This window comes from Acromyrmex echinatior, chromosome 4 (assembly GCF_024713525.1).
Source record: "Acromyrmex echinatior isolate Ae372 chromosome 4, ASM2471352v2, whole genome shotgun sequence".
Lineage (NCBI taxonomy): Eukaryota > Metazoa > Arthropoda > Insecta > Hymenoptera > Formicidae > Acromyrmex > Acromyrmex echinatior.
In genome coordinates this window covers 8,673,394-8,700,135 of record NC_141855.1, presented here as the reverse complement: position 1 = coordinate 8,700,135, position 26,742 = coordinate 8,673,394, and the positions used below count along the sequence as shown (strand labels likewise).

Sequence of the window (26,742 nt, the reverse complement as noted above, 5' to 3'; positions counted from 1 at the left end):
CCGCCAGTACATCCATTTTCAGTTTGGGAACTACGTGACTACGTACATTCTCTGACACTATCGATAAATTCTAAGGTATTTTTACGACATGTAGGGATTTTAGTGACTAGGGAGAATACTGCTAAGGCACTGCTTTATTGCGACCATCTATGACATTTGCGACATTGCGCAATGTTTTCATGGAAGTGAAGGGAGAGAAGTGAATGCACAAGAAGGTTATCCTAAGAAGATGAATGTCTTGAATTTGCTGCCTGCTTTATCGCGGTAATTACGACATTCTAAGTAATAATCTAAATTCAGCATTGAAATAAATTATTATTTAAGTAATAATCTATTATAATTAATTGGATTTTGATAAAAGAATTATTCAATGTCAATGTGATTAAATTGTACATTATCTTTAGCGTTCGTTTTGTCTTTCGGGAGCTACTTGGGATTGTAACGATGAATATCGGACATCATATGATGGATATCGTATGTAGTGTGAATCCTATACATTTTAAGTACACTGAGTTTGTTCGGAGTGATTCCGAACAGCTCCCGAAAGACAAAACGAACAATGCTTTTATAAGTTCAATAGGAAGACTCTCACGAAAATTAATCTTTTCCTTTCAGACTATCAGTACACATTATACCTGGCATACGAAACATCTCAGCATGTACCGATCCACTGTACTTCAGAGTCAGCAGTGTACTTTTGTAAGTTACCATTGTAAATTTCTTGTAATATCTGATGTACATATTATAGCACAATTACAAGTATGTTGTAATTCTCTTTTATTTATTCTATAGAGGAGAACCGTTGAAGAAAAAAAAGAGATTAGATCCTGCGATTATCAGGGCAAGAGAAGAAAGAAGACGAAGAAAGTTAGAAAAACAAATTCGTAGATTGCAAAAGCTATCTAAGCAACTAAAACCAATCAGCGAGTTGGAAGTACCATCCAAATTAATAGAAGAAAAGGAGTAAGTTTTCTATGCAAACAAATTATATACAGGACAAGTATAATGTTTATAATGTTCTTATGTCTGCGATTTACTAAACTGGAAATTGGTTTCAGGCAAAGACTGCGAAAACTTCCATCGATATCAGAAGAGGAAATGGAGTCTAAAATTTTATTGCAAAAAGAATGGAATAGATATAAATCTCAACAGCATTTAGCTAACATTCAGGCAATAGATTCTATCTTTTATTCGCAGCAAAAGGCACTCGATGAGCTAAGGGCAGAATCAGAAGATTTGTATCAAGAAGCAGTACAAGTAATTAATTATTAATTTACTCAAGAAATTAAACTGAGCATAATTATTTTTATGCTATAATTGTAAGCAATTTTGAATAGAAAGAAGAATTCTATTACATGGTATAAATTCATTCATCTGTATATGTTTTAGCCGGATTTAGGACTTTTACCACATACAGTAAAAGGACCATTAAAAACACCTCCAATAGAAAATTACAATAGTCCTGATGGAGAATATACAAACACCACTCGGAAATTTGATGGAGAAGAATGAATGTTTGATGCTGCAAAAGAGGATTTTTACATCAAAGAATACAATTAAAAGTCAAGAATACAAATAAAACATGTATTTCAAGCTCGAAATCTGGTTTCGTACATTTAATAGTGTTACATGAATCTAATAGAATATAGGAAGCGATAGAAACAAATAAATATTTTAATATATAGAGAAAAAATATTTTCTTTTTTTTTTCAAGAAGAAAATTTACTGTTTAAGTAAGCGACAAATTATTCTTAAAAAGCGTATATCATCGGATATACGGATATTGAGAGCTTCAATGGAATATAAGAACTTATTCTATCTGCCATAACTCCCGAGAAAATGAAGCTTTGTTAGAGACTAGAGTTTATTTTGAATATGAAAATTAAAACTTATTCTACAGAGAAATCTTTTAATACTATTTGATTTCTTAATTGCATTATCATACGGCTCTTAAAGAGCTTCGTTACAATTTCTAAAAAACAAATTGTAGCGTACAAAACTGCTATTTTAAATTACTATTTTAAATTCTATTTATTCTATCGAACAATTTGCTGCAAAGCACAATTTTCCATATTTAAGATTGTATAATAACAAGCTGTTTAGATACATAAAAATTAAAGTGGGGTTTTACACAATTCGTGCAAAACGTAACGAAAAAAGTGTTTTACAAATATATGTATAAACATCGCAATTCACAGTTTTCCTCGATGGGCATTATACAACGAAAAATAGATATCCTGGTGAAAAAAATTCTCATAATATTTCATAATATTTTTGATTATTTCATAAGAATTTGTTATATTTTTTTAAATTTATGATGATTTCTGAAAATATATCTTAAATTTCAAATTTTATAAATTTATTCCAGAAATTACAGAATGGGAAAATCCTAATATCATAATATAGATTTCAAGATACAAATATAATATTTCAGATATTCACAAACATCAGAATATAGATTTTTAGAACATAAATTCACATATATGACAAAATTCTGGAAAAGATTTAGATTTTCTCAGTATTTTTGAAAAATGTTCCAATTCACATATAAAAAATTTAAGGAATTTTTTAAAAATATAAAATTATATAGAAATTTTAAATAATTCTAATATTTACATAAAAATTCTAAAAAATTATGAAAAATTGTAAGGAATATTTTTATCAGGACAATAATATAAAATAAGCGTATTTCCATTCGCCAGTTACATTAAAGTTATGAATGACGTGTGTTGGTCACAAATTGACCGACGTGACAGTAAAGTTATTGTATATCTCCGATATAATCCTAACAATAAGCTACATTGCTGCTGATCTATATCACAGTAATATATATCTAAAGGAACATGCATTCCATGCGTTGCGAATATTGTCGATGTTCCACAGTATCGCAAGTACTTTCTCCTTTTATTCATTCTTTTCAAATAATATAAGAATTTCGTTTTGGATCTCTTCTTTAAAGCTCTTTTTTTAAAATCTTTTATAAACGAAAAGAACGCTATAAATCCTTTCGACGCTATTGCCGTCGTAAATCCAAATATATAAAAGACGCCGTAAATCTTCCTACGCGAAATGTCATCTACATACATTTCTCTTCTCTTCGTCTTCTTCAACGGCGCGTTTTGAGAATCTCGTAAATCTTTCTGGAGGCAATCAAAAAGGTATATTCCTCGATGTCATTTATTTAGTCGAACTTGAGCTCACGCTTGCACATGGGACATTTGTCGCTGGTCTTCAGGCATTGTCGCAGGCAGTCTGCGTGGAAGAGATGATGGCAGGGTGTCACTCTGGCCTTCATCATACCGCACAGACACACCGCACACACGTCATCAAACCTTTCGATCTCCTCAAGGGTCGCCTTCCTGTAGCGATTTAACACTTCGCGTTCTCGTCGCAATACCGCGCCGGAATTCTCCATTAGTTCCTTCCATCGTAAGTACACATTCAAATACGTGGCAACCATTAGAAACCTCCAAGAGGCCGATGGCAATAGCAGAATGCTGAAGATGGCCGACATAGCGATCGTAAAGCAGCGGAGTATCACCGGCGCGTACAGATTTTCGATGTTCTCCAAAGCTTCTAGCTGTAAGAAACCCAGGATCGTTGGAAACATCTCGACGAAGACTTTCTCCGTCGCTGAATAATAAATCCACGTAATCACCGTATAGATTAATGAGGGTCTGCAAATTGATAAGACATCAAATTAAAGGGATGGAAAAGAAATATAAAGTAGAATGGATTACACTTCACAAATCGAAATTGTTAATTTTTTTTTAGAAAACAGAATATTAATAAAGAAATTACTATCTCATGAATCCATAAAGAATATAAAATGTTAAATAAAATTTAATAATAAACTGAATATTAATCCTTCTATAATCAATGTATAAGTATACGAGTCGAATTAGAAATAGTAAAAATTTGCATATTTTTACTTTCTTACAGCAAAATTTGTACATTTTTGTGCTAAGACTTTGTTATAACGTCTCAAATCCTTACCCTTTGATCAACATTAAGAACAAGTTTGCATAGATTTTAACTATTTTGTAACTTTTAAAAAAACAGTAATTTTATTACGATTTTATACATAAAAAATTGCGTAATAATTAATAATATAATGACAACGACGCTTACTACTCGTTAAGAATTATAGTGATTTCGTTTTCACTTTTATACTTTCTATAGGAATCTTATAAAAAAATGCATTGATTGAAAAAGATCAATTGTATGTATGACAAGGAACAATTCTAATAGATATTCTTAATTATTATACATATTATAGACCAAGAGGATTGGTTCCTCTTCAATCAAGTTCCTCACTTGTAATGATCGAGACCTTGTTCCAGTCCGAATACGAGAAGCATGAAGGTCAACGTGACGACGAATGTTACCGCCTTGGTCCACTCGAGCACGATCTTGGTGGCCGACATCGCGAGATGCTTGATCTTAGATCGCTCAGTCAAGGTGACGTACGGTGACCAATCCTCCTTCTGGATTAGCTCCTTGATGTAGCTCACACAGTAGGCTATCACGTTGTAGAACATAAGCGTATACAAGCAGGTCAGCCTCTGTTGTGGCAGCAACACCTTATCCGCCAAGATCAGGAACACTATCTGGTTCGCCATGACGGAAAGATTGCGCATCTTCAGGAAGAGATTCTCTGCGCGGTCCACCGGTGCATACAACCGTCTCAGGAAGCGATTTAGAGGATGCCATGCTCTCTTGGCTCCACCTTTGAACATTGTGTTAACATAATCAATAAAATGAAGGATTTAATTTTACTTCAAAATAATATATTATAGGATTTAATTTTACCTTAATATAAAATAAGGAATTTATTTTTACCCTCATACAAATGAAGGGTTTAATTTTGCCTCAATACAGAATCCAGATAATAAACAAATGTGATTTATCGTTATTTTGATGTCAAAACGATAAAAACAAATATTAGTCTGCTATTTGGGAATAAGGAATATTTTAATTTTGTTTCCCGTGTTCATTAATGTTGTTATGCCTTTAAAAAAATTAATGCAACGAAAAAGATCGATGTTTACTTCAAGTTTTTCATATCGCGCCTTAGAGATATCAAGATTGGCGTTTATAATTCGAAAATGTTCAGCGTCGAATTTTGAATATTCGCGTTTGAAGGAGCGATTAATAACTTTAATTTATACTTTGAGATTACAACGTTGAAGAAAGTTTCTTAATTTATACCTTCATAATAAATTATAACTTAAGCGCGGATTCTTGAAAGGTAATTTTTTACTGTTAGCTCAAGATGCATCTCGTGCATCACACCGGCATGATGAAGTAACTAACGCAGATTGATTACTTCAATTTTCATATTGGCCTTATTCTCCTCTATACAAAAACATCTATATGTGGCTATTTACGTTTGTCACCGGACAAAAATCATAAGTGATCGAGGCAAGCGTGAAGTCCGAATCGTTCAACCGATAATAATCACATTTTGAGGATACTCAAATCGGCCACTTGACGAAGGCGATTCGCAAAAGTTACAACCTGCCTCGTCGCCCGACTCTCGAATGGTTGGACAAAAACCGTTTAAGATTATTACCATCCTCGTAATTATCAGAGAAAATTATTTTAACGGCCGTTTACGCTGGCGAGGATGCGGAGGCGAGCAAAAAAGAAATGCACAGACACACGACATCTCGTTATTATTAAACACAAGAACATTGATATGCGTTCGCCACTGAGATAGATTTCTCTTCCTCCTCCTCCTTTTCTTCTGTCTCGCTTTTTCTCATCGTCTTTCGCTTCCCGAAGAAGAAAGAGAATAAAAACGAGAGATAGGAACGCGTCATCGTGAGTGATTTTCCGGAGGTGGACCTGATCAACGAACGGCAGCGACCCACCCTCTGTTGAGGGTTTTATCGGAGAATGACAAGTTGCTGAATAACATGACAGGGCGTGCTTTACGTTAATAATCATGAACTTGTTGCCAGCTGATGAGCGTGAGCGCGTGCAAGAGAAAAAAAGAAAAAAAAGAGAGAGGCAGAGAAAGAGAAAGAGATAGATAGAAAGAGAGGGGGAGAGGGGGGGAGAGAGAGAGAGAGAGAGAGAGAGCGCCTCCGTCGGCCACCGTTAATTGAGTATAACGTAATTGACGTGGCTTCGATGAATGATCGACTTCATTTTTAGTAACAAGTCCCAGAGAGAGCCGACGATCGAGAGAAGATTTGCATATTAATGGACGTCAGTCAGGACGAGTCACCGACGACATGGCAGCAGGACGAGACAAGGACAGATACTGAGGAGGCGACATAGCGGTGGAACCCGTAGGATTTCACATGGCAACCGAAGGATCTCCCATCCCCCGATTGGAGTTCAGGAGGGCCTCTGCTACCTATAAAACTAACAGCGCTCCGTCTCCGACCGAGCATTGAACAACTTGGCGTCAACACTATAGGGATCATCGCCGATTGGAGACGAATCCAACATTTACAAACAGCGAGAAGATTCCAGAGTTTAGGTGAGTGCGAGAGGACGTGACCTACGGCAATTCCTCGTTTGCGCAACGCTACTTCTACACTACTTGATTATAGTTGTGATTGAATCGAATTATTCTTTTCTTTGCAATTTCAACTGTATCACTAATAAAATTACTGTAATACTATTCATTTTTTAACTGATTGTAAGATTAAAATCTGCGGCGCTATTACTATACCGTTAATGTAGAATTTAAATGCTGTTAATTAGAGAATGAACTATTTACTCTGGATTGGAGTGAACTATTTACTCTGAACTGGAATTTGAAATCTCAGTATGTATTGATATTATTTTAAAAACAGATAATTTTTTGCAACAGTTAATTTTTTGACGTAAAATTCAATTTTAACCGATACTGTTTTATAATTAGACTAAAATCGGCTATTTTTGATTTATTAATAAGATTTAAATAAAATTATAAAATAGATGGACTACGAGCATGAATTCGATCTTTTAATGTACAAATTAATAACAATAAACAAAAAAATTTACAGACGTTTTGATACCGATCGGATCAATGTAAGTCGCAGATATTTACACAAAAACATTATAATGAAATAAATTAATTGCTTTTAAGAAAAAACAGAACCTTTATGAAAAGTGTGATGATATTTTTTGCAATTAACATCTCGTTGCGTGAAGGTTGAATGTAGAGTTTTTATATGCACTTTAATTGTAATTCTTGATAAAACAATGTAGATGAAACCGTTACAATCTTTTCTGAAAGTACAATATTTTTTTGAAAATTGTGAAAGTTAATGTAGACCTCTTAGATCTCGTTCTACAGTTATTGTAACCTTGATACGTAAATAGATGAATATGTTAGTACAAATCTATTAAATACAATAAAATGTGGCAATAACGGTAAAATAATAGAATGTAATAAAAGTGTATCTTAGTGAAAATTAATAAAAGTCCAATTAATAGTCCAATTAATAAAATTGTAATAAATTAAAGGAGCATTGCTACCATCAAGTAAAAATACGTGTAAAACAGTCCGATTAATAATATTATCGTTGTTATAACAAAGTAACACTGCTACGATCAGGAGTTGATTACCAGAGGAACGTTGTAAATAAAATGAGATTAAAGAGCAAAGAAATAAGTGGAAATGTAGGGAGGAAGTGGGGAGTAAATATGGAAAGGAAGGAGTAAGAGGAAAGAAGAGAGGATTAAGAAAAGGAGAAAGAAATTGTATAATGTTAAGATATTCGATAGTGATTCAGTTTCATTCTGTTTGTTCAAGCTTTATCTTTGTCTTTTTATGTGAATCATCTCTTATTGTCAAAAAGATTCATTGTCAACAATTTTAACGTTGTTCCATTTAAAATTAATCCGATGATCTGTAATTACAGATGGAGAACCTGTTTTTTTATTAATATCGAACGATGTTCATGTAATCTGTTTTTAACTTTCGTATCGTTGATCAATGTAGCTAATATCACAATCTTCACAGGAGATTTTGTAGACTACGTCCTGATGCAATAACAAATCTAATTCTTCTAGATCTTTTCTTCTTACAATATAATTTTATATATGATATTTTAATCTTTCTTGTATTGCAGAGAAAATCAAAGGAAGTGGATACCCATTATTTAAAAATGTATAGATAGCATTAGTCGGATTTTTTTTGTGAAATCGTGGATGAGACAGATGAATTATTTTGTTCACAGTACCAAAAATTATGTCTTTGTGACAAAGCAGATGGCTTAAAAAAAACTAAGGAATCTATCGGAACAAGTTGCTTTTTGATATCTATCAAATATAATTCTTTGATCTTCAATAATAACTATTGTGTCAAGAAAGCTTAATCTCCTAGCTTAGTAACCAACTTTCATTGTGAATTGTAATCTATCATATAATGAACTAAAATTTTTTTGTATTCATTCAAATATTCGGTTGGTGCAGCTAAAATAATATCATTATTTGTAATATTTGTTGTTAAATGTGAAGGTAAAAGTAGAATTCAAAACTAAACGAACAGCAATAAAAAATTCTTTTAATGAATTTAAATGTGTTAATTGGGAAGTGAATTATTTGTGACTTTTGTATCCAATTGTTTAAAAAAAAAAAATTTAATTTTAATAGTATAGCTTAATTTAAAATTTAACTTTAGCCAATACTGTTAAGAACTGAAGAATTCTATATTTTATTCGTTTTCAAAGGAGATCAATGATTAGTTACATAAAATTATTAAACTCGAATATTATATAAACTGCTAATAATAGTATCGTTAAAATTATTTATTAAAATTATTACGTATTTCGTGTCCTTGATTTTATATTTTTTATTTTAAACAAGTCATATCACAATCAGAGGTCTGTCACATTTATAACAATCTTATTTAAAATATGCGTAAATAAAATAATTATTTAGTATTTATTATTTTAAATAAGCTTTGCAATCTATTATATATTTTTTTAAATTTTAAATAAGTGTGTAGACTTCGTTTTATATTTTTTATTTAATAACAATTATTTTATCGAGCCTTGTCTTGTCTGATTGTCTCGATATGTTTAATGTGTGCATTCAAAATACTTTCATCAAAAATCTTATTTGACATTGTAACTTTGTACATAATCGACACAAAATCAATGATACAGATCTCATTATTATAAAAATTTATTTCGACCTTCAGAAAATTATTCTAAAAGAAAAATAAGATTAAAAAAATCTAAAGTAAAAAAAAATCGGTTTAGTCTGAAGATGAGATCGGCGAACTAGGATGGAAAAGTAGCGAGGTCAGTGTTAGAGTATCCGTTTGTACCTTTAGCCGCCTCGGCAAGAGTCTTGAGGGTCGGGACCGGATATCTGTAATTCGCGCTTAAAACGACCGGCAGGACAAGGGCTGAATATAGGACCGGTGCGGGCGACGGTAGAAGCGGCAGCGGACCGCGTGGGCAATAGGGTAGAAGAAGAATCGCGCTTAGAAGGCAGACGCTTTGCGCCGTTTTCTCCTTGTCGACCGTCAGCGAGTTCGCGCGGACGCGACGCCTCACGCGCGCTATCATACCCATCTCGGTCCTGAAATTAAACAACGAGAATGTAAAATTCTTTCGTTAATGTTATTTCTTAAAGCAGTACATTTGTAGATTCTTTTAAATATTTTCTCTGCTTTTCACTGTTATAAACTTCATTGTTATAAAGACACAATAATTTCGAGAGCTTTCTCGACTTCTGTATGTTTATTTGCAGTTTGCGTAGTTTATTTGTTACTCTTTGAATCAGGAACTTCGTACACTGTGACGTTGTGAATAGCAAAGACAATAATCAAATAATTTCTCTTCCGATTTGTTTTCGATGTACGGAAATATCTCGCGAAAGCCATCCAATTTTAGATATTGAAACCATTAGATATTATTCGAAAATCTTGGAACTCTTTTAGTTTTCAAAATATTATTTTAAAATATTTTTTTTTTCTTTATAAAATTGTGCACGTTATTATCTACGACGTTGAGGGATATGCAATGTCAGATAATTCGATTGAATCTTGCAATAGATTAAACATGTTCTTTGAAATTTTGTGTCTTATAATAAGATTAATTAAATTATATAATATTATTATCACTATGAATTGATATGTTCAGGTAATTTCTCTTTCATTTTATTTAATCTCGTTACAATACATAAATTTTTTTAAAGAACAGTCAGCAAATCGGATCAAGCTCAATAAACAAGATTTGATATGCCGTGAGCTTGTAAAAACCACTAATTACTTAACGGTTATTAAGATCGGAATTCCATGAATTGCATTAAATTGTTAAATGAGCTCGATCAACGTGCCGCAGAAATCGTTTGCATCAGTCATTCTTGGCAAGTTGTATAGATTCGAGTCTTCTGCATCATGTCGCTTCTTTACATCGGATGCACTTCAAGCTATTTCTAACCGCGAGAAGTTCTCTTCTTACAAAGATTTGCCCCTCCTCTTTCTCTTGTTTCTTCTTGAAAAAGGGAGAGCAAAGTGATATACTTCTGTTTTACTCTTCAACGATTTACCGTACCAACCATTCCATTTCTTGATCTTTGTATATTTATCCATAGTTTGGTATGCGTGACTTATATTTGTTACTCTTTGAATCGAGAACCGTATATTTCTTAATGTGCATGCAATAGAAACGGTAATCAAGTTTATCTTCTTTCAACCAAATTATTCTCAATATGCGGGAATTCGACTCATTAAATAATTCTAAGATTCTCATCGAAAAATCGCGAGAAATCATTTAATTTCAAGTATTGTATATTAGATTCATTAGATGTACATTATAAAATTTTAGGATTTTTTACATATGCGATTTTGAATATGAACTTGGATTCAAAATGTGATTTATTAATTAAATATTATTTATTAATTAATTAAAATTCTTCTTTTCTTTTGTAAAATTTCACACATCTATAATGACGTAGATACATCAAAAGGCACGTGTTGTCAGATGATTCGATGAGATATATATTGATCAATGTAAAACTGCGGAGGCAACGTGGCACGTTTGGCACAAATTTCGAAAATTGCATTTTATAGTTGACACAATGTTTTGATTATGTCAACAGTTAATAGTAAACATGTTTGTCCAACTTCCGGTGAAAATTAAAAATCAAAAGCACGTGCATTGAAAATATTGAATATATTTTGGATCCTTAATAGACAACAGCTTTCACAATTAAAAGTGGACTACTTTTGAATCTTATAGCGAAAAAAATAAAAAACAGATGCAATTTTATTTCCAAATTTTAATAAGTTTAATTTCCTCGTTTAATTCAATTTATAATTCTTAATTAGAAAATCATTTCACCGCGTAGTTCTCGCCCTCTGAAAAAGTATAATTAAAAATAACAAAAACAATGAAAAATTTTAAATAGTTTGTTTTATATTTTCAAGAAGTATTAAATAGAGATGAAAACATAAATTATATATGTTAAAGTGTATTTAGTGCCAAATCATGCCTGTTCGATTGTTGCTGTATGTCTACATTGAAGGTAATCTATGTACGAAGTAAATAAGACGCAGAATCAGATGCCACATTTAGCTCAAACCACGCGCGATGGGAATCTTTAAATATGCAATCGTCACAGGACCAATGCAATCAGTCCTACGAGGCGTTTATCCAAACACGTGTCTACTCTTGATCTTTTATTAAATTTCCTTTTCGCATTAATTATAATTAGGTAGGATTCTATAATTATAGATTCTGATTTTATAATTTTCTCCATAATGTATTAAAATTGAAATTAAATTAAACTAAACAGTATTATCGTGATAGAAAAGAGTTAAAAATTTAACTTGTATTCTCTCTCTCTTCCTCTCTCTCTCTCATTAATACTATATAGCTACATAATTATAAAATAATGTAATATAACGTATGTATGATGGCTTTTTGATTTAATTTTATTAAAATCTTATAATGAGACAGCATCTAATGTTAGAGATTTTAAAAATTACATCTAAGTATACAACTTTGTTATTAAATTACATCTAAGTATACAACTTTGTTATTAAGACGTTGATTCTCTATTGATATTTGCATCTCCAAAATATAACTGAATTGTTATATAGAATTAGAATTTATTTGTTAGTCAAATAAACTTCGATGGTATTCGATGGCTACTTACTTTTAAATGATGACAAAGAGTACGAATTTAATCCTCCACAAGAAAATTGCAAATTCTAGGAATTGAAAAAGTCCTCTTTCTCTCTCTCGCTTTTTCTAGTTTTCTCTCTCGAAACCTTTAGTTCTTCGGTTTATTAGGAGATTCACCTTCGAGAGATATGTCTTTGCGGGGTCTCACTATGGAATAAGTTTCGTCGCTGCCGTTTGACCGCACGTCCAAAACGAATGCTAACTGGTACGATACTGACCGTTCAGTCTTTGTACCAGCGGAGTAACGAAATAAGACGATGTGTGTGCGTAACTAACTACGTACATGTGACAAAAAATGAGAACAGCAAAGAAAGAGAAAAGGTGGGGGAGGGATGGAATAGAAGAGTGGCAGAAGAGAGAAGAGATATAATAATCAGAAAATAAGAAACGGAATAAAGAGAAATGGAATAAGAGGTTTAACAGTGCAGAAGAAGATACATAAAAATAAATAGAAGGGAGAGCACGCAGCGAAAGATAAAGAGAAGAAACAGAACGGATGGGGCGGGTACGGATAGAGAAAGAAAGGTAGATGATGGAATAGAGGAGACAAGAGGGTGGGATTAGTTAGAGGAAGGGAGAATTTGGCATCTGCGTCGAGCAACGCAAATTTCTTCGGCTATTCTTAGCAGGCAGAGATACGATGTCGTGTTTCATTGGACGGCGTTTACCGAACCGTGAAAGCTCCCTTGCAGATTTTCTCTACAGGCCGCCTGCAATCCGGAATGAATGGAGAACACGCGCAGCTCTATGAAAGTATTCGCGGTTTTCGACTATCTAAGAATTAAGCGAATTTGAATTAATTGTCGATTCGCAATAATCTGGTTGACTTTCTTATTGCTTGTTATCTATATTTTACGATTTAAAGAAATGAGTTTGTCATTTCCTGAGATTGATGACTTTGCATTAAAAAATTACGACGTTGCGTGAATTCTCTGTTGTGGATAATTCTATAAATACTCTGTCATAAATATTAAATTTTACAGTTACAGCAATTTTATTACGTGATTCATTTATCTCTTTCTTTCAACTACAATATAAAATACTGTCGATATAAAATATTTAAATACCTTGGATTTATGTACGACATAAAATTTCTCTAATCTACTGTAATAAATATTTATGTGTTACTAATAAAAATGATGATATTAAAATTCATGCGCTTGTACAAAGCAAATCTATAAATAAGACACGAAGCTATTTTGCGCAGTGGACTAAATTTACGAGGTTAATCACCGCGAAAAATTCAATGAAAATTCCACACGCCAAATTTTCTATGTACAGTCACGATGCGCGTCATTCACTACTGTCGTAGAACGCACGATTTTAGTCGGTGATTTCGCTGGTTCCTGGTATGATGATTGCGTAGTGACCACGAGATTGATACGTACGGCCACGTGAAATTAGTTCGGGTACAACAATGCCACGAAAATAAACGAAAACTATTTATATTGTTTCTTAAAACTGTGGATCGTATTTATGCGCAGTGTTCCGATTCTTATTTATTTAATATGAAGATTTGCTCTTATATATACATTAAACGTAACCGTGTTTAATGCGCACACTGGCAAGATTAAAATTTCTCTTGTACATAATATTCGCTACTTTTTGAATGAGTGGCCTGAACGCTTCAATATTATTAAACAATTATATGGTACAATATTATTGACAATCTGCTTCTCTAGATAATTCAATACAACTTTTAATGTAATAATTAAATTGTATATAATAATTTAGTTAATTATTGTTATGTTAATCCTTAATATGTAACTTTAATTTTATCTAATTGTCCTTATAAATGACATGTATTGATTGTAAAAATATTTATGATGAGATTGAGCCGACATCTAATTATTAAGCAAGCTAAGATTTATTGAAGACAAAATGTGTAAATTTTTAAACTGGATGGAATTTTTTTTATGTGAAATCTATACATATTGCTATGATTTATAAAAGTAAGGTCAAAATTAAATACAGTTACATTTATAACAAGAATTAACTAAATGTTACACAATTTAATTAAAAATTATATTGAGAATTATATTGAATTGTTTAGGAAGGTTATTAATGATATTATGTACAATCAGGAGGCATGATTTTTTATCACGGTAATTATAACGTCAGGGGATGGAAAATCACTTTTGAAAAGTAATCCATCACACACGCACAAAATAATATAAGCTGGATCAATAAGTATCCAGCGTAAAGACGCTATGATTTATGTAAGATATTCATTATTTCAGAAGTCTTATATAATTTATGTTATGATGATCTTAATTTATTATTATTACGTGTTATTCATTAAAAATTATAAAGTTATTAACAAATTGTTATTATATTATGAAAAACTAACGATAACGATAAAAAATTACAAGAACGTCTTACTTTTCATCTCTGGTTAAATGCAAAATTATAACATAGATGTTATATTACTTTTATTTGGTGTCAACTAGATTGTATTAATCAAAGGTTCTTTGAAATATTTTATATCACAGAGAAAAATGTTTGATTGAATTAATTGGAATTTGAGTGGAAAATGAACGATCCAGAATTCTGATTAATGATCTAGATTTCTGGTAAAACTATTAAAATTCTAGTAGATTTAATCAGAATTCTGGATTATTTATTTTCTATCAGAATTCCAGTTAATTCAACCAAATATTTTTTTCCGTGCACTTGTAAAATATTGTTTAGTAATATTGAACGTTTAACGGCTGCAATTATCGTTTAACGCATATAATCGGTTTACAGCTAAAAATCGCAAATTGGGTTTTAAAACTCAAAGATGTATGTTTTTCATGTCATTGACCCGATTCTCGCGGTACGTATGGTTTTACTCATCGAGAGGGAATCAGCTAGTCGCCGTCTGAGAAGCTAATTTTACGCCGGTTCGCAGTAGAGTTTAGAAAGACTCCGTGGTTCGACGCAATGACCTACAATGAGAAGATATAGTACGTCCACAAATAATCATCAGACCGCTCTTTTGTGCGTTCCGAAAAAAAAATTTCTTTATTCGCTCCCTTTCGCACGGAAAATAAAAGATCGTCACGAATACCAAACCAAACATAGCCGGTTTGTGTGCAAGACGAAAAACATAGCACAAGACGCGTATCTGCATTTCCATTATTTTATTTTAATGCAATTTTTTTGTAAACTTGCCGACGCACATGGCGTCAAGATATTACATAGAATGACTAGATACGCTGATATTAATAACAAATGTTCGCGAAAAATAATTGTGGCGCATACGGAATCACACATCGTCATCGTGCATCTCTGAGCAGCGATTCTCTAAGAGAATCCAAAAAGAGAAAAGATGTGATAACTACGGGATTAAAAGGTCGAATTAGTGTTGCTATTCATATTTATTACGCTTTTAGAGGGACCAAAGTCTCCTTGCAATATTTATACGTATAGGGAGATTATTATTTCGAATTCCAAAAGTAATGACCCACAAACATGTATAGATAAGATTGCGACACAATTGTGCAAAATAGTAGATAAGGAAAATTGCGACAAAAATACAAGATAAAACAAATTCTTTTATTGTTGCACCCACGCGCGCTTACAAAAAAACGGAATAAAGGAGGCCGTGAGTATCAATGCTGAGTCAGCCCGTCAAGTTTCCTTGTTTACGAACGGAAGTTTACGAATAGTTATGGAAGAGAAGAAGGAAAGCCTTGTTTGAAGGAAAGTAGATCATGTGGTCGCATGAAATGTTTGTGTTATTAGCACATTCGAACAGAATATCAAGAGAGATCTGCTTGTTTTGTCTCGATGCATGGCGCCTTTTCGGTCAATGAACCCAAGGATGTTTAAAAATCTATTTCTATTTAGCATTGAAGATTCGCAAAATCGTTCAGTTACGATTGCGTGTGATGAATAAATTGCAATCAATGTAAATTGGAGTTTTATTTGTGAAATACGTATAAATTCTGAATTCTATATTAAAATTCTTGATTACGGAACAGATCAAGAAAACGGATCGACAAATAAATAAACAAAAGCGAAATAAGACAAGATTCCAATTACATATTACGCATGTCATTTTATTATCTATTACATATATTGTTAATTAAACAGTATCTTATCTCATCCTTTTATCACGTGTTGGGAGATTGCAGAATTTTCTATCTTCCCGGTCACTTTTAATTTTTTTTAAACTCAGATCTTTTAATGTTATAATGGCAAGCTCGATAAGCATCGGGAAGATAGATGCATCAGTGGCGATGAAGAATAGTCATTTCTGAGATGAATGGGTTTGAGTAGCATTGAGTTCGGCTGTCCTTTCTTTTAATGAAAAATCGGTTCACGCCGGTAGTCTGCCCCGCGGAGTTATGGAGGCTTTGCAAACCGTTTCGCTATATGTAGAGTGGGGACCATCGTGGCGATGTGGGACATCAGTTTTACCCGTTTAATTCTCGCGACGGGTCGCCGGCACGAACGGCTTTTCCTTGGTTCTCGCATCGCGTCGGGTTGTAGTATCGTCATCATTTTCATTATCTTCGTCGCCGTCATCTTTATCATCGTTATCATCATTACGTTTGATATTCCTGTAAAATAAATAATATAATCGTGAATCTATACAAAGACATATGAATCTGAATAAAGACAGAGCATTATAAAAGATTTTATTTCACGATATAGAAGCCTATGACTGATGTCATGCTTTATGTCTACGTTTGATGGCCGTGTTTCCAAGTGTCTATATGTCAGACGCTGAAGTGTGCATTATTTCGTGCGATTGTGTTGATTTTGATGAATTTATTGAAGTCCGTGCATTCCTAATTCATTCCTGGATACATGTCGTAACATTCATGTAATCTTTTAGTGATTGGAATATTCTTCGATCTCTTGCCCAAACATTATATACTGTTTTCTTAAATGAATACAATTATATTCTGCAACGAGTCAGTTGTATAACATATTTTGGTACACCTCAAAGAGAAAGGATCGAAATATCGTTCATCCTACATGCTCGCGTTGTAGATATGTAGCAATTAATGACATACTGGCGATGAGAAGTCAATTTTACAGCATGGTACCTACCTCGATATTTCGTGGATATTCAATATTCCTGGTGCTAGCATTGTTGCATATAATGTCAAGACACTGAAACGGGGTGATTGAACTCGGTAAATGGAAAGATAATCCGCATCTGTGGTATTGCGATATATATATATATATATCGCAATATATATATATATATATATATATATATATATATATAATTAGAAGAAGATTATTAATTATTATTTTATAAAAAAAAAGATTAATTATTTTTTATGAGAAGCAAATGATTTATCATTGTAATTATTAATTATCTTTTACAAAAGAATTATATTTTACATAGTTACCATAGACATAAAGTCACTCACATTAATATTCAATACAAATCGCGACAGCATTATTAATTACGCAAGACTGCTTCGCGGCAGTATTAAAGTGATAAATATCGGAAATGTAACTATTAATAACAACTATCACGAAAAACATTGGAAATCATGCATAATATTAATGTACGATTAACAAACAGGATTGGCAAATATTACTTTTCAATTAGTTTGTCATTACTTTCTATAATAAACAATTTGATGACAATGTTGTAATTTTTTATGACGGTAACGTTAACTAACTAAACGTTGTGCTAAAGTTAGAAAAGTTATTTTGAAAAGTAATTTGTTATCATCACGCGTTACTTACTAAAAAAAAGTAAAAAGTAACAAATAACGCGTAACAAATTAATGAAAAAAGGAGTATTTTTTTCAATAATGAATGACTTTTTCAACTCGTTACAAATAACAATTGATTTTTTTAATTCTGAGTCTAATTATTGTCATAAAAATTCACAATGTTATTATTATCAAATCGTTATTATAACGAGGTAACGATCAGCAAAATAACGCGTTACTGCCATCCTTGACGATTAATATATCGAAACATATATATTTTATTTTTAAAGCAAATTTTTAATTTAAAATTTATTTTTTTCCTCACTATTTATTCACGCTCTGCTTTTCGAGCACTATAAATTTATTCAACTAGGCACAAGGATCACTTATTTATGTTATTGCGATAAAGAAAAGGTTTGTATGAAAAGATTGATACATGGAGAAATAATAGTTCAGATATTTGTTCGAGCATTTTAATGTCAAACAAGAGTTTTGTTATAATTATATTATAATTTCATCTTTACATTAGCTATAAAATTCTACGGTAAGAAAAAGCATGGCGATTTACATGCACGTCGTCTCTGTTTCAGATCGGTGGATCACTATGCTTACCTTCCAACTCACTTACATGCTCGTTCTCCTGGCCGCGGTCTTCCTGTAAGCATTAAAAACGAATGGATAATGAATAAAATCATAAAATGTAAAATCTTAAGCTGATATTTATAGTCCGTTTTTATTCACTGTCTTAAGTAATGTCTTAAGATATTAATTCAGCTCTGATTGGTTCATGACATCTTAAGATTGTACTTAAAATAGTCATAAATATAAAGACTAACTATGAATATCGGCCTTATACTGTACATATATTATGGTAATTAACATAGTTCTAATGGTGTTACAGGATTGACAAGTGTCACGCGCATCCCGCGATCGCACAGCGACACGAACCGAGACCGCTGTGTGTGGGCTGTGGCGACAAATGCGAGCAATGCGAGTTCGGTTACACAACGTCGACTCTCTGCGGTATCTCGGAATGCCGAAAGGTGAGTAGCAATTAATAATAATATGATGCATTGTTCCACTTTAGAAAATCATTCTTAAACGTTATTTCATCGTATATCATAAAAGATTCGTATTTAGAACGCGCTTAAAATGATTATAATTTGTTACATACACTACAAAATTTCAGAAATAAAAGCGTATAAATTAAATTAAAAGTATATACATTTATTGATAAAAGTGTTGAGAAAAAGTTCTAAATATGAACCAAGATTTATTATAAAAAATAAAATTTCGATTTTTATTTAAAGTTTCGTATTCTAAACTTTGGTCAATTTTTTGGATTGTACTACAATTTTTATTTAATATAAAATTCATTTAATGTGAAATTTAATACAAATTTGAACAAGTTTTATTCTGTCTTTATCTTCAATGTTCCATTGATCTCCATTTGGAAATTCGTTGAGAATTCTATGAATATATGATGAACTTTCGCGATCTTATTGACATCGATTTCCTGTAGGGTCCCGGGCATATTTGTGGTGGTCCAAGCGATTCTTGGGGAGTGTGCGGCGACGGATTGATCTGCAGTTGCAATCGCTGCACTGGTTGCAGCGTGGACAGCCTCACGTGCTTCGCAAACACTTGTTTGCCCCATCAGAGCCTGGAGACGCGGAGCTATCCCGATATCTTCGACAACTTCCCCATCGATCGATTCACCAAGTAAACGGAGACCTAAACCAACCCCCGGATGGACGAAAAGAACGACGAATGGATGAGACGACGAATGTGAGAGGAGCGAATGTGAAATGAGAAAGATGGAGAAAAACGCGGATATATATATTAGTGATTTTCCGAATTATTTATTACATTTCACGATATAATCCCATTAGGTATCTTCGATTGTGATAGATAGCTCGTCAGAGCCTCGTCTCTACCCTACACCCTCATCCCCATTTCCTGCTCCTACGAGACGACGGTGCCTTTGTTCGTGTATAATGGCATTTCTGTGATTTTTTAATTACGTTATCCCATCTTTATACACGCATGTCTCAATGAAACCGCGCCCGTGTCCGCGTGCTTATTATAGCGAGAGCGCGCGCGTACCGGCTAGATTGATCTCGTGAGAGATGAATCATCGCGCATAGTCCTTGGCTGTGAATCGCGCCTCTTGCGAATAACAAGGGGCGATCGACGGGATCCTCGAATTTCGTGTCAGGAAACATTAAAAAGCCGGATCTCTGTCGAGAGTAAAAAGCGGAAGAAAATGATTCTGAAGTACATGAGGAAGATAACAAAAGTCCTCCCTCTCCTGTTCCCTACTCTATTCTGTAAAAACTCTATTCTGTAAAAACAGTCATAACATGATTTTTGACATTCCGATTTGACATTTTGATTACGTATATATTTACGAGAGTTATATCGACTTCGCATTTATCTTAATATTTATTTTTATTGTTTACGTTTAACAACGCGTTTAAACTTTAAGGAGAGAATGAGATCACCCTGCGATAAGGGATCTCCCGATAAAGCGTGCCCGTTTAGATAAATATTGTCAGTATATCAATACCTTGCCTTTCACTAACGGACTGTTACTAATATTTATTAAATAAACACGAAAATAGTTAATAGTTGACTTTTTCACCGGTACTTCTCTCGCACCGATTAGTCTGGTAAGCGTCTCAAAAACGAGTATCTTACATAACTTTCGGTATTTCTGTGGAGACCGGATGTGAATATTTCGGCGAACGCGCCGCCCCTATGTAACAGACAACAGAATAAAATTGGTTGCATTCATGTGCGCATCATTGACGTACCTTCCCTCGTCTCGAATTAATTTGTTTATCCGCGCTCTTAAACCAGAACCAGCTTATTGCCTCATTCACAACAAGATGAAATTGTTTCTTTACGATGATAAATGAAACGAAATGGTTTGTTTATTCAAGCGATAAGTGTAACTCTCATGTTTACGTAAATAAAAGTGTTCTTTCGCATTTTTTATTTAGTATCTTTTCTTTTTTTATTTTAAATAGACTTTTATCGATATTTATCAGCAAAGCTTTGAAAAAACACTTTTTAAAAGAAATGGTTGAGTCATAAATATTATGTTATTGATTAAAAAATTAAAGATTTTAAAAAGCATCTTGAATATTGAAGACAATATGGCTTTCCTATATAAGTGCTGCCATCCAGAATTACTGGTGAACTGCTTTACTCGTCGGATAATGTATCAAATTTACACACATACATAATATAATCTCATTTCAGTTAAAAAATGGCAAATGAATATATATTAAATAATGTATACTTATCACCAAAGTAAATTACAAAAAATGTGTAAGAGTATTCTTTAATATCTATATATTAAATATAATCATCATATATATACATATATATATATATGTATATATAAATACTTATTACAAAGATTAAAAATTTATTATACACAAAATCCGGGCAGAATCATAAAACGCAAATACAACAACAAAAAATATATATTAATATATACATTTTTTATGCGCTAATCATTACACAAGTATCATTTATCAACGGATTGGATACAAAATTACGCTATAGATGTATCTTCGATTATAATTTGTAGGATTCGAATTTATAACGCGTTAATTACATAAAAAATGATATAACAAGAGAGTATATTAAAAGATTTATATAATTATTTAACTAATTCCTATCATACACACACACGCGCGCGCGCGCGCGCACACACACACACGTACGCACACACACGCACACACACGCACACACACGCACACACACACGCACACACACGCACACGCACACACACACATTATATATATATATCAACCGCTTTCCTTCAAGATGCGATGTCTTCGACATTACTTCTTTCTTCGACATTATTATTTATTGCCATCGTTCTCATGTGAAAATCATCATGGAAAAAAATCGAAATAAGAAAATAAGAACAATAATAAATATTGTAAAGCAATGTTCCGTTAATTATCGATCAATTCCCGAGATAGCTTCCATTAATAATATTACAGTTCAAAGACAAACGGTCTCAAAAGAGTACAATGTAATCAACTTAATTTAAATTGTCATTTCCTTTCTCGCCTCCGATCCAATTGCAGGTCTTGTCCGAGTTACAAAGGAATCCGCAAAATGCTGAAAAATAAACGATACACAATATAAGAACAAATATATGGAGAAGGTCGAGAGACGTGCCAAAGAATTCGGTGCTAAGAAGAATTTAAGGGTCAAGGGCTCGAGGCGCAAGCTCGACGTTATATTTAAACCGCTTATAAGCGCTGAGATGTCGCAGACACATGTTGCAGCTGTTTACATTTTCCTTGTGCAGTTAATGAGTGCCGATTAGTATTAGCACGCAATCGTCGCAATCATCGCGAGCTACCATGATTTCAAATACGCCTGAAAAATAATTCTTTTATATTTTAAGAAAATTTCTGGCTAATATCATACACGCAATGGTCGGAATAAAAGAAGATATTAAATAATTTTTATTACATGTAAATGTCCTGTGATTATTCCAAAACACGCGTATAAGTAAGATTAAACTAAATTTTTAAATTAAATAAAGACAAAAAAATTCTTTTATCTATTTTTGCTAAAAAAATACTTTTAAATAGTTTTAGAAAAAAGTAATATTTTAATTTTTTTCTGGATATTATTGTATAATATCCCAGCAAACAAGATTTTAGTGATCTTAAAGACGTCATTTTTGTGACGTCAAAATAGCAATAATATCAATTTGTTTGCTGGGACATACTCACACATGCATATATTGTATAATAATAAAGAATATATATTATATAATATATTACATAATATATCTATACTCAAATAGACAATATGCATGTCTTAGGTGTGTTAAATTAGAATATTTTTGGAAAAATTTGTTAACGTATATTTCAAAATGATTAATTTTGCAATACTCATCTGATAGCATTATATAAGTTAGAAAAGACACATTCCAGAGATTCACACAAAAAAATTTACGTATTCAATAGCCAAGTATAATTCTGTTAGATCTTAAGAGAAACGGATTGGGAATATATATGTAGATCGAAGTAATTATCACATCTTCCACTCAGCCTTGCAGCAAATGCATCACATCAGTAACAAGTTCTAATTTACGTCAGCGCAATCACGAGACATAAACGGGGAGAACCTCTTGCACACGTCAATGTCCCACGTTGTCTCTCACACCAGGAAAGGACAGCTTATTGACCATTTTGCTTCAGCAGTTTCCGCGTCCTGAAACCACGGAAGCCAGCTTGGATCCTCGTTGCCGCGGCTTGAACGGCCTGCTGTCTCTTTCGCACCAGGAAACCGCGAATGCCCGCCTGGATCTTCGTCGCCGATTTCTCCTCGAGCGCCTCCTGAGTGCTCTGTCTCTTCAACAGATGCTCCTTCGGCTTCATATGTTCCTGCTGTTGCTGCTGTTGTTGGTTCCGTTTCTGGTCCTGCTGATTCTGCTGTTGTTGACGACGGCGCTGCGTGGATTCCTTCAGCTGCTTGCGCACGCGATATCCGCGGAAATTGGCCTGGATCTTCGTCGCCGCAGTGTTAGCCTTCATCGCGTCGGCGTCCTCCTTCGAAGTCTGCGACATGAACGGAGTTCTAAGCCGGTTATGCGAAGCTCCGTGTCTCGGTCGTTAAAGTCCGTTCGTAAAATTCCGAGTTCTCCAAGATGTTTCACGAAGACCGACTCCGCAGAAATTTGGCGTTTTCCCGGATTGCTTACAAAAATCGTTTCCGGAGAGATTCGTGTACCTTCACGGCTTATTTATAAAGATCGATCCCAAGAGCGAAAACAATTCAGGCTATTCTTGATTATTTGTAAAGATCATTCCCGAAAGAACAGACTTATTCAAAAGTTCCTCTGGCGATTTATCGGAATGATATTCTGAACGAAAAACCGAATGAAGATTCGTATAAGATGTATTTAAAGATTTGTTCCAAAACGGAGTAATCAGACAGGATAATCCGTTGATTATTTATAATGCCACTAACGGAAATAGGATAGATAATCACCTCAGGGTATCTTCGATCAACTATAAATATATCGATGGCAAAAAAAGAGCGGCTTCCTTCTCAGTAAAAATTTTCTTCAGAAGGAAAACCAGGTCTCCCTATTATTTCAGGGATCTTCTGGGAAACCTCAATCGCGATTAGACATCTGCGAAATGAATCGCAAAAAATAATTATGAAAGTCTTCAGTAAAATTCGGATCGATGTTCTCCACGATGATTTATTGGTAGAGAGCAGGTGGAGCAAGATCTTCCCGATTCTCTGGGAAGCGGGAATTTTATCTCATGAAAAAGACACGATCGTTTTTCCTGGCAGAACACTTTTGCGCTCACTTCCGCGATCTCCTTATCGCGCGTCCTCCTAGCCAGAAGCGGAACGGGAAACTGACGCGCAACGAACGCACGACAAAGAGGTACACACGTTAGCTGAGTTAGCTCAGCGAGCGCGGTTTATCCGCCTCGGACGAAAGATGGATCTATCACGCATGCGTTCTGCGATGATAACCCGCCGGCAAAAGAGGCCCGTTCGGTTTCTCCGAACCGTCGATCACCTTCATGTCTTATTTCACGCATCCGAGGATGGGTTAATTTCGTACAAAGTTGGCAGAGGGTGAGCGCGGATTACCCGATAGCTCCGGGACGGCCTTCGCGCGCTTTTAAATGAAGCTAAAAACGCGAGCTGGATTTTATATCGCTTTGCGAGAAAACTGGAGAAAAAATCCAGTTCAGGAGCAATTTGAATTACCATGAAACGTAAAGCCACAAATTATTTTTACTTTTTTTTTTTAAATACATATTTACCTCATTACGAAAGAATTTATTTTATTTTTTATACACTGAGAGAAAAATGTATTGAATTTTAATAAATATTTGTTTGAATAGTGTCACTTGAATATTTACTAAATGTAAACATATATTTATTTGGTACAAGAATCAAATAAATACATTTTTCTCTCAGTGTATAAAAAAATAAGATACATTCTTTCATAATAAGATAAATATGTATTTAGTAAATATTCAAGTGGCACTATTCAAACAAATATTTATTAAAATTCAATACATTTTTCTCTCAGTGTATAAAAAATAAGATACATTCTTTCATAATAAGGTAAATATGTATTTAGTAAATATTCAAGTGGCACTATTCAAACAAATATTTATTAAAATTCAATACATTTTTCTCTCAGTGTATAAAAAATAAGATACATTCTTTCATAATAAAGTAAATATGTATTTAGTAAATATTCAAGTGGCACTATTCAAACAAATATTTATTAAAATTCAATATATTTTTCTCTCAGTGTATAAAAAATAAGATACATTCTTTCATAATAAGGTAAATATGTATTAAAAAAAAAAATAAAAATAATTTGTGGCTTCACGTTTTATGGTAATTCAAATTGCTCCTGAACTGCATTCTTTCTCTAGTTTTCTCGCAAAGCGATATAAAATCCGGCTCGCGTTTTTAGCTTTTGATTTGATTTATCTATTAATATTATGTTTTATTTAGCAAATATTTATCTTCCGTAAATAAATATTATATTAATGCTACTCAAATAATTATTAATATCTAATACATTTTTCTCTTAGTGTATGTATGCTATTTTTCATTATTACCTTACATGTTATCTGTTTTATAATCAAATAAGAAAAAATGCATGATTTATGAAAAAGTTGCCACTACGTTATATTAAATTTAATCAAGTGCCAGAATATTTCTTCACTCTTAAAGTATTTTCAATTTTCGTTTTATTTCTGTTCCTGAACGATACGCTCATTCATTGAGAAATATAATGTAAGCAATTTAATTTAGAGAACTTTATACAATACACTTGTTCAAGTACCATTCGGACATTTATTCTTCCACTTGCGGCTTGATTGATCGCATCGTGTCAGGGGAGAACGCTGTATTGGGGAGCTCGCAAAGTGTTCGTAATGCGCCTGGGATAGCATTAATTTTGGTCTCGTGAGTGCGGTCGACATGCGCGTCACAGCGAATTCGTCGTCCTGAGGCCAATATACGCTGATTGATGATTGATGCTCGCGAGAGTGCGACGAAAGTCCGCGCGCGTGCGGCCAAGAACATTCCAATTTGTTTGCGTCCGCTGTTTGATCTCTGCGTATTCGCGCATAACTCTTCACCGATGCTCATCATCACGAAAATATACTCGGATACGCGTCATCCAATCGGCCGGCTCGGACATCGATAACGATCCCGTTCGTAAATTTCGCGCGCGTACGCATGACGCGCTTCGTCTCGTTCTCCATCACGTATTTTGCGTCTAACAAAATGTTTTTATAAATTATATTTATAATTGATATTTCTAGTGTTTGTTAATTAATATGAATATATTATTATTCTTTGTTTCATATTAGTTTAGATTATATTGGGATATTGATTTCACAAATGAAAATTGCACGGTGATTTTATACATTTCCTAAAGATAGAGAAGTGGACATATATATTATTTTTGTTAGGCGAGATTAAATAATATTGTATTTTAATTAATATAAAATTTTTAGGTAAAACTATAGTTTTATAAAAATATAAAATAAAGAGCAAGGAAGAGAGAGAGAGAGAGAGAGAGAGAGAGAGAGAGAGAGAGAGAGATATCTTCACTGTGTAATTTATCGATAATAATATTAATAGCTAGGAAGTTTGCAAAGTCTAATGTAATATAGACATTAAAATAATGGCAGACACATCTTCTATTAATTAAAGGCTCTCTTTAAAAGAAATCGATTTCATCATTTTCAATATTCATTAATGCCACTTTCATGACTGTGAAAATCAACCAAAATTGAAGGCCAAATTGTACATATTTAAAAATACGTAGATAACTCAAATATCAATTAAGAAAGGTGAAGCAAAAGAATGCGATAAAGATATTGTCTTGA

The 26,742-nt window shown here is 33.1% G+C and overlaps 5 protein-coding genes across 15 annotated transcripts in view; 2 read left to right on the top strand and 3 right to left on the bottom strand.

The window, feature by feature from the left end:
* The first annotated feature begins 120 nt into the window (after nt 1-120).
* On the top strand, nt 121-1,601 carry mRpL40 (mitochondrial ribosomal protein L40). The gene is made up of 5 exons (XM_011066716.2): nt 121-264; nt 616-699; nt 793-963; nt 1,059-1,257; nt 1,390-1,601. The coding sequence occupies exons 1-5, from the start codon at nt 230-232 to the stop codon at nt 1,510-1,512; spliced, it is 612 nt and encodes a 203-aa protein (XP_011065018.1). The 5' UTR covers nt 121-229; the 3' UTR covers nt 1,513-1,601.
* Nucleotides 1,564-12,590, bottom strand: LOC105152427 (uncharacterized). The gene is made up of 4 exons (XM_011066720.2): nt 12,118-12,590; nt 9,278-9,534; nt 4,318-4,729; nt 1,564-3,677 (listed from the first exon to the last, which is right to left on the bottom strand). The coding sequence occupies exons 2-4, from the start codon at nt 9,525-9,527 to the stop codon at nt 3,182-3,184; spliced, it is 1,158 nt and encodes a 385-aa protein (XP_011065022.1). The 5' UTR covers nt 9,528-9,534; nt 12,118-12,590; the 3' UTR covers nt 1,564-3,181.
* Qbp-1 (Queen brain-selective protein-1) lies at nt 6,334-20,611 on the top strand. The gene is made up of 4 exons (XM_087405564.1): nt 6,334-6,493; nt 18,406-18,472; nt 18,717-18,858; nt 19,338-20,611. Exons 2-4 carry the CDS (start codon nt 18,420-18,422, stop codon nt 19,539-19,541), a joined length of 399 nt encoding a protein of 132 aa, XP_087261690.1. The 5' UTR covers nt 6,334-6,493; nt 18,406-18,419; the 3' UTR covers nt 19,542-20,611.
* LOC105152428 (Sperm surface protein Sp17) overlaps nt 16,166-26,742 on the bottom strand; it is a 23,173-nt gene continuing 12,596 nt past the window's right edge. For 4 of the 11 annotated variants that reach the window (XM_087405434.1, XM_087405435.1, XM_087405433.1 and 1 more), the window contains 3 exons: nt 18,428-18,470; nt 17,193-17,255; nt 16,166-16,696 (listed from right to left, as the gene is read on the bottom strand). The gene's annotated coding sequence lies outside the window, so the exon portion shown is untranslated. Of the gene's footprint in view, nt 16,697-16,783; nt 17,045-17,192; nt 17,302-18,427; nt 18,471-21,291; nt 21,959-24,870; nt 26,127-26,742 lie in introns of those variants that run through there. The other 7 variants (XM_011066721.2, XM_087405443.1, XM_087405437.1 and 4 more) reach the window with 6 other exon arrangements.
* LOC105152426 (uncharacterized) lies at nt 21,292-23,842 on the bottom strand. The gene is made up of 2 exons (XM_011066717.2): nt 22,983-23,842; nt 21,292-21,958 (listed from the first exon to the last, which is right to left on the bottom strand). Exon 1 carries the CDS (start codon nt 23,422-23,424, stop codon nt 23,035-23,037), a length of 390 nt encoding a protein of 129 aa, XP_011065019.1. The 5' UTR covers nt 23,425-23,842; the 3' UTR covers nt 21,292-21,958; nt 22,983-23,034.